This window comes from Nerophis ophidion, linkage group LG06 (genome assembly GCF_033978795.1).
Source record: "Nerophis ophidion isolate RoL-2023_Sa linkage group LG06, RoL_Noph_v1.0, whole genome shotgun sequence".
Classification (NCBI taxonomy): domain Eukaryota; kingdom Metazoa; phylum Chordata; class Actinopteri; order Syngnathiformes; family Syngnathidae; genus Nerophis; species Nerophis ophidion.
In genome coordinates, this window is record NC_084616.1 from 33,983,184 (window position 1) to 33,992,168 (window position 8,985).

Genomic DNA, 8,985 nt, shown 5'->3' on the forward strand with positions numbered 1-8,985 from the left:
CTGTCTATGAGATCACAACTCTTTTAGAGCTTATATCATGCTGTCGACAGTACAATATATTGTTTATACATATTGGTATGTCATCGTGTTGAGTATAGGTAAATGTTAAGTCAACCTATATTTTCAGCTATAATAAAGGCCAATCAATATTTAAGATGATGTCCATCAAAATAGCTTATTTACATATTGCTTGCAGTATTTCATCGACTTTAAAGAGATGCTGCAATTGCAGTTAACATGCATGAGTAATGTTGCATCAACTTTATGTACAAAATGTGTCAACAAGTTGGCATATTAGATATGTGTTTGTATTATGCAACACACAGGATCCAGATCACAAAAAGACAGGAATGGCTTTGGTATTTCATATCTTACAAAGATCCATCCATTTTCTACCGCTTGTCCCTTTCGGGGTCACGGGGGGTGCTGGAGCCTACTTCAGCAGCATTCGAGCCGAAGGCGGAGTTCACCCTGGAAAAGTTTCCACCTCATCGCATCTTACAGAGATGTGGCATTTATATGTATAATGCATACTTAAAATATGCTCAAAAAAGCTAAATACTATAATAAGTGTCAAAGTAACACAAAACAACATAATCTTGCAGGTACTGTTTCATTAACAAAGAAAAAATGTGCCACATTACATACATAATCTTGCAGGTACTGTTTCATTAGCAAAGAAAAAATGGGCCGCATTACATAGTATAACTATAATCCAAATTCATAACAATAATGCATTATTTCCAGCCTTTGAAAGTGGTGCGTATACGATCCGACTGACATGTTTACTTCCTTATGCCCAAGAATTGGCGAGGACAGTATTTGGCAGCACATCCACCCTTACAGGGCGTGTTTTTATTTCAAAAGGAACACTCTGTAAATGACCAAGGACTTGAGCATTTGCTAAAGGAAAAGGCTCTTAGCTTGCAAGAACACCGCACATTCACCGACACAAAGAATATCAGTGACTTGCAGGTGAGACTGTTCAGGAACACATACTTGAAGTACACACAGTGCACAAAGTTGTTTTGGCAACTCTAGTTCTGGTAAAAACAAGTCCTGCAAGTAAAAAGTTTATAGGGGGGAAAAGATGGATATTCCCTATTGATGTGTTCGTTACTGTCCTTTTACACTTATTCACATCATACAAGTTATTATAGGACTTAAGGAAAACTGTTAGCACCTGTCCAGAAGCAAAAAGGTTATTTAATTCCCCAATATAAATACCCCAAAATGTAAAAGGCAAGTGTATACAGTATTTTTTTTTCCCCAGTGAAAACCAATCTAAATGGGCTTTCAACATACACACCTCATTATTTATGATTCGTAGCTTCCTGGGGGAGAATGGAGTGGAGAAAAGCATAGATTACCAAGGCCTTTACTTTCATTGAAGCGACAACAAACAAAAAAAAATATTTTGAAAACATAAACAGGATTGATTAGTTTGTACATTTGCAGCACAACAACACAATGTTTAACACAAACACACTTATATACATAGTACAAAGCTTAGAGATATAAAATGTTACTTAACCAATGTTTGTATTTAGATTAATTCATTTGGAAGTAATGAATAGAGTGACTGATGGGGAATAAACCCAATAATTCGTCTGTGACAACAGCACCCTTGCTTAAAGTAATGTCCAGGGTAACAAATGCAGAACAGCAGGCAAGTTATCATGTCATCAGACATCAAACACAACAATTGATGCTTGAAAATAACAAGCTGTTCCCTATTTCATGGTTTTATTTAACCTCATAGTGCAAAAGACAGTTGATCGCTGGATTCTTTCTTTCAGACATCCACAAGCACTCAGTTAAAAGCGTATTTCAATATGGCACAATCAAGACTTGTGCACAGTAACAAATATACATGCTCTTAATGCATGTGTTCGCTGAGTGCATTGAGAGCGACTATGACAGGTGTTTCAAGTGTTTAGCGTTTGATAAGTGCATGGAATTTAAGCAATAATATCATGTATGTGTCCTGGTGCGTGAGTTCTCATGTGATTCTACCTGAGCAAACGCACCAGTCCAAATTTGGGACATTTTGAATTGAAAGATATCCTGGACAGTGTCATCCAATACCATGATGCGATGAAGGAGTAGTGTTAGAATTGTAAATGTAAAAAGATTAATTAGCCAGGGCTCAGTCTCTCAGAAGAAGATATTCCTTGATGGTCTCTGGTAAAGGAAGCTCCTTCACAGCATTGGGAAGGAACTGCACCCCCAGACTCTGTCGCACAGCACAGCGCGCCAGAGAGCGAAGCGTGGGCGCCTGAGCTACCATTTTGGTGAGCCTCGCCAGCAGCTGGGGATCCTTACTCAACTCCCTCGGAAGTGTACCGTCGGCTCGTCGGATCTCGAAGCGGCCTGCCGCCCTGCACAGCAATTCCAGACACTCCTCTTCTTGTTCAGTGCCCAGGCCCCGGGCCAAGAGGGCCACCAGTCGGGAAATGGGCGTCTGACCCTTAAGGTTGGTCACATGTACCTGGGCGCCGTAGTCCAATAGCACTTTGACACTTTCCAGGTTGCCTTTCATGGCGGCCCAGCTCAATGGCGTGTCGTTGTTGTAGTCCCTGGCATTGGGGCAAGCCCCGCTGTCGAGCAGCGCTCTTACACACTCCGGGTTATCTTTGAAGGCGGCCCAGTGAAGTGGAGTGTCCTTGTTGCCGTCCAGTGCGTCGGGTTGAGCCCCGTACTCTAACAGCAGCTCCACACAGCTCTCATCTTTTTCTGCTGCGTAGTGGAGTGCCGTGCGGTTATAGCCGTCCAACGCATTTACCTGGTGTGGACATTTCAGTGTTAGTACACGCGCAGTGACCCTCAGGAGTCAGACTTAAACTTGCTGGCTTACTTTAGTCAAATGACTACACTGTATCGTATCTTTAAAAAAAAAGTGAGTACACCCATCCCAAGTTTCCCCTCAATGAACCGCAGCTGTCAATTGTCCGCAGTACTCATAATGCCCCAGATCATGGCGCTACCACAAGGTTGCCTTAAGGCAAGACACTATTATCTTGTTATTCACTTGTGTTACCAGATATACAAGGTATGGACTGTGGGGATGCAATGATTATAGATTTGGACTGTACTATTATTGTCTGAGTAATAATCACAGTTTTACAATCAGCCCAAATACTATGGGTTAAACAAATTTCACGACAAAACATTTATAAAATCACAGACACATTCCCTAGAGATTTTGATGTGTTATTTATCACTGTCGAAAACAACAGTGATCAAATAACATTACAATAACAGTGCAAAATAATTTTCAGAATATTAATAATATTATACTACCAATTAAAAATTGTAATATTAATGTAAGACGAAGGCTAACGTTATTGATCTCCCAAAGTAAAATGTTACTCCTTTGGGTAATAAACTCAAGTGTTATAGACATCAACTGCCATCTGTCTATTTTAAATTCTATTTTATGTTGTGTTGATAAAACTTGGAATGCACATAATTAAATCCCCTTGTAGAGTGTTGTTAGTGTTTTACACTTCCTATAACTTACAATGCCTATAGTTTATTCAAAACACACAGGACGAAACAAATGTCTATTGTTAAAATGGTCACTGAATGAAGCCATTGAGAAGAGTACCTGTTGCTGTTTCTTTACACTGAATTGACTCAACATTAAGCTAGTGATTGTAAGGTAATCCTTTATATTTAACTCAATTCTTCATGAAGTAACTTGCCACTAACCCAATTTAACTCAGTTATTGTGTCTTATCTTTACAGTGGCGAGAAGAGCTAGGTGGCAATCCTGCAAACGCTGCCCCATATTGGATTTATCAGAGCCTATAGCCACAACGTTCTTTTAGCAAGTTTTGCAAATGGATGAGCCATTGTCTTCAATGATTCCGTAATAATTTTTAAGTACCTGAAATGTTAATACACTGCAGTAAAATTTGCTGCTCTGTCCTGCTGCCATTTTTAAGCTAATGCAACATACTACCGTGTCTCTCAATAAGTGCGTGTGACAGTGTTCACCTGGTGTAACTTTGTTTTCGTTCCGTGCAGGTTGTGCTGAAAATACTGTACTAGCATAATGTAAGTTTATAGAGTGAGGAGGACTGAAACACAGTGTAGTAGAGCCCTTGTTATTAAATCACTGATGTTTTTAATCACGGTTAATAGTAAAACCGGTTAATCGTTGCATCCCTAATGGACTAACTACTGTAAAGAATATACACAAGTCATATTTTTTTAGAATTATCCCTTCAGATGATACATCAAATATATGAGTGTACTCACATTTGTGAGATATTGTACATGTACACAATTGAAAGGTCCCGGGGCCCATGGAATGTGTCAGTCATAGCATGACTGCTATTTTGGTTCATGTGTGTGCAGCACTTAAATGTCAGGGCAGGTGGACTATAGTGGGGCGGGGTTCCAAATTTGGATGCTATAGGTGGAAACAGAATACCCAGAAGTAACTTGACATCCATCCATCCATTTTCTACCGCTTATTCCCCAAAGGGGTCGCTGATGCCTATCTCAGCTACAATTGGGCGGAAGGCGGAGTTCACCCTGGATATGTCGCCACCTCATCGCAGGGCCATAACTTGACAGTGCAGGGAAATTATCTAAAGCATTAGTGTCCAAAGTGCGGTCCAGGAACAATTTTCGGCCCACTGTTTTTATTGACATGTTCTCAAAATTAAATGATTTCATTATTGAAATGCTGCATCCTGAAAGTATTCACAGCGCTTCACTTTTTCCGCATTTTGTTATGTAACAACCTTATTCTATCATGGAATAGATACATTTTTGTCCTAAGAATTCTACCCACAATACCCAATAATGAAAATGTGAAAAGGTTTTTTAGAGCTTTTTGCAAATGGATTGCTGTTTAATTTGAACATTTTAGAAAAACTGTGATTGATAACTGTACTTCAATAAGTTCATGGACTGGCTGCCGTCAGCTCGCAAGCTTAAATGCTAACATGAAAACAAGAGACATTGATGTACATTAAGAAATGATGCACCCAAATCTAAACTTTTATAAATACATTGCTGTCTGAGCAACTATAATGTTCAATTGTTCACATTAAACCTACAAGCTGTGTTCACTCTTTGCAGAGTGATCGTTCTATATGCAGAGAAATACGAGACGAAGGTGTGTTTACGGTGCATTCAAGGACGGCTGAACAGAGTCGATCGCTATAACGCCCGCCAAAAATAATAATAATAATATATTTCATTTGTCATTTCCTCATAAAAAAAAATACACCCCAATCTAAACTTTTATAAATACATTGCTGTCCGAGCAACTATGATGTTCAACTGTGCACATTAAACCTACAAGCTGTGTTCTCTTAGTGCAGAGTGACCGTTCTATATTCAGTGGAAAACGAGACAAAAGTGTGTTTACGGTGCATTCAAGGACCGCTGAACAGAGTCGATCTTCATAACGGCCAACAGAAATAATAAATAATAATATATTTTCTTTGTTATGTACTTTTCATTTTAAAAAATCTTAAAAGTGCTACACTGTTCACCAATTTTTAAAACAATGAAAGCTTAGCCATTAAAACAGATAAAAGACTAAGACTAAAACCCAATCAATGAAGCATAAGAATGCAAAATAGTAGGTTTTAGAACTGTGAATCTATTTACTTTAGAGCTGCAGCTCTAAAGTAAATACCAATATTTTAGTAATCAGGTATTCTATCAAATATCCCGATCGATTAATCGAAAAACCGAATAAATCATATTTTTGCTTAATTTTCTTTATTGTTTTTTTTGTCCTGTCCAGCTTCTCAGGCAAATCATATTGTTGATGTAGATGCCCATATCGGCTGTACAAATTTACTTTACAAAAGAGAAGTGTGGGATACTTCTCTTGTTGCCTTATTTGTATTTTGACTTTATTATATGGATTTATATTATTATTGGGTTCAGCCGGGCCTGTGCAATATTTTTGCTTAATGAAGGTTTAATTATAAATGTTAAGATGTGCCCTCAATTATTGCGTGTGGCCTAATTGTCTTTATTTCATAAAAGCTTGTTTTCATTATTGAAGGCTGACACGCACAGCTGAAATGCGTCCGTGGGTGATTGTGCCAATTTGTGTGTGCTGATAAAAACAGGTGCGCTCACAGCCCTATGTGGTGTGTGGTGTGACCGCATAAACCACATTCCTGTCTCTTGTGCGTTTTTTGATTATTATACGGTGCCGTTTAAATGGTGGTTTCTCCACGCAAATCCGCTGAGCTGTTTTCATCCTGCCAACAATACATAAACAATAAAAAAAGACAAACCACTTAAAAGTGACGACAGCAGTTTTAAATTTTAATAATGCAATACAGTTCATTGCATTTTTTGCATGCAAAATAGTAATCAATGTTCATTTTGCTATCAAACATGTTTGAGATGAAAACACATATGCTGTATATATATAAAATTTGTTCAAAATTAATATTCCCGGAAAAAGTTAAAATAAAACTATATTCAAAGTATCAAAAATAACAATAAGAACATCCATCCATCCATTCATTTCCTACCGCTTGTCCCTTTCATGGTCGCAGGAGAGGCACTGGAGCCTATCTCTTGATTGGCAACACTAAATTGGCTTTAGTGTGTGAATGTGAGTGTGAATGTTGTCTGTCTATCTGTGTTGGCCCTGTGATAAGGTTGCAACTTGTCCAGGGTGTACCCTGCCTTCCGCCCGAATGCGGCTGCATAGGCTCCAGCGACCCCCGCGACCCCAAATGGGAAAAGCGGTCGAAAATGGATGGCTGGATGGATGGATGGATGGATGGACACCTCGAGGTAGCGAAAAATCCTCAAATATATGTTGTAATCGAATTACTCGAGTAATCGTTTCAGCTCTACTTGAGTTCTTTAAAAAAAATTACTTGGTCAAAAGATGTGCGTACAAGTACTTTTTAAGCACATTCAACAATATAGCGATATTAATGATAACAGTGCTATTTTTGTCACAATAACCGTGATATAAGATTTTAATATCATTATAGCTATATTTTCCTTTGTCACCTATAACACAGCAGCTTAGATAAACATGTATTTTTGTGAAATTGTTCAGCATACATTGAAGTGGTTTTAAAATCTTCAATGTACAAAACGTATCCAAGTGGCCCCACTCACATTCTTTTATTTGTATCGAATCCACTACACCAGGCCTGGGCAACTATTTTGAATTGGGGGCCACATTTACAGAAAAAAATGTTTTTGGGCGCCGGTATATATATTTTTAGGAACACTAATACAAAAAAATCCGAATAATTTCTGACTGAATGGTAAAAACTTTATGACAGACCGCCTTAAAAAACGTAATGTAATTTTACATTTTTATATGAACGATAAAACACTGAATACTGACAAAATATGAATGTCAAACCCAGTGTTGATCGACATATTTTACAATTAAGTGAAATGCAACAAAAATGCAACAAACAGTGAAATATGAACGCGAAGGGTACAAAACAAACCCACCTACAATCTGATATACTGTATCTGATATATCACTAAGCTTTAGAACTTTGTTGTGAAAATCTCCTTCCGCGACTGTGGAAACGCGTCCCACCCACACTGATTGGTGCTTCGTCTGAGCTGCTGTGACGTCTATTACCATAGTAACTAATTAGATGACCATAGTAACTAATTAGCTTACCATTGTGGCTGGTATATCATCCAAAAGCGCAGATTCCAACCATTGAAATACTTTGTATAGTTCAAGACTTACGGTCATTACAAAACATCACTGCACATCATAATGGCAACTACATTTTCCATCTTAAAGATCTAAAAAACATTATTTGGGAATGTCCAGCGGGCCAGATTGAAAAGCTTTATGGGCCGCAGTTTATTATGCACTACACCATAATAAAACTTTGAAATTTGCCTGTAGTTAGAAGGTTTTATGTTGGTGACAGTTTGACTTTGGGACTGATTTATTTAATTTGTATTATTTTCTATGGGACAATTGAAATTAACGAATAAAAGGGTGGTTTATTTTGAGGTTTTACTAGATGAGTGGTGAAATACTGTATGACTGTCGACATGTGGTGTCATGCATAGGTCATTAAGGGGATCAATTATCTAAACTCACCTCTGCTCCTTTCTCCAACAACAGTTCCACACAGTCAGCATCAGCAACCATGCAGGCACAGTGTAAGGGCTTAAGTGTGCCATGCATCCGGTTTACATCAGCACCCTAAGTAGCGCAATACATAAGTTATAGATCATATACACAGTTACAAATATGGAACAAAAATCATTTTTAAGACAGGAGCAGGAAGATTACCTTACGGATGAGATCCTCCACGTTGTCGTGCGGAAACGAGCGGATGGCTGCGATGGTGCGGATGAGCCGTTCAGACAAGGAGTATTTACTTTGAATGCTTTGCATGATGTACCACATAGTAGAGCTCATGTGTAACTGAGGACCATGGCACCCATGCAGGGGTGACACTGTGACAGTTTGCAAGAAACATTAGTTAGGAAAAACACAATCATTTCAACTACAGCAGTATCTCAACATAAGAGTGTTTTGTGAGAAGAGCTGTTTCTTGTCTAGTTATGCCCTTAAAATGCAAACAAAAATGTGTTACAAGCATCCCCCTCGTTAGTTGGAGTAACAAATGTCACATTAAACCCAGTAAGATCAGACCAAAACATATGTTTTTACTCACTAGCATTAGTGAGTAAAACTTTGTTTAACTTTGTTTTCCAACCACGTAAGGAAGAAAGTGAGTGTGGAGGACAGTGCTTATAAGAAGTGTATTATATTCATTGAATTAAAGAAAGGAATCATCAAAAATATGACTCGAGCATGTAGTCAACTTGGCGAAGCAATTCGAGCGTGTCAAAGCTAGTTTGCGCGATACTGCAACCATCCATCCATCCATCTTCTTCTGCTTATTTGAGGTCGGGTCGCCGGGGCAGCAGTCCTAGCAGGGAAGCCCAGACTTCCCTCTCCCCAGCCACTTCAACTAGCTCAAGGGT

The 8,985-nt window shown here is 38.6% G+C and overlaps 1 protein-coding gene across 1 annotated transcript in view; it reads right to left on the reverse strand.

Annotated features, from left to right (window-relative positions):
• Positions 1 to 1,362: 1,362 nt before the first annotated feature.
• Positions 1,363 to 8,985, reverse strand: part of asb8 (ankyrin repeat and SOCS box containing 8) — a 9,818-nt gene continuing 2,195 nt past the window's right edge. The window contains exons 2-4 of the mRNA XM_061903490.1: positions 8,285 to 8,451; positions 8,090 to 8,194; positions 1,363 to 2,785 (exon numbers count right to left, since the gene is read on the reverse strand). Of these exons, the coding sequence (XP_061759474.1) occupies positions 2,150 to 2,785; positions 8,090 to 8,194; positions 8,285 to 8,413 (870 nt within the window). The 5' untranslated portion in view covers positions 8,414 to 8,451 and the 3' untranslated portion in view covers positions 1,363 to 2,149. The remainder of the gene's footprint in view (positions 2,786 to 8,089; positions 8,195 to 8,284; positions 8,452 to 8,985) is intronic.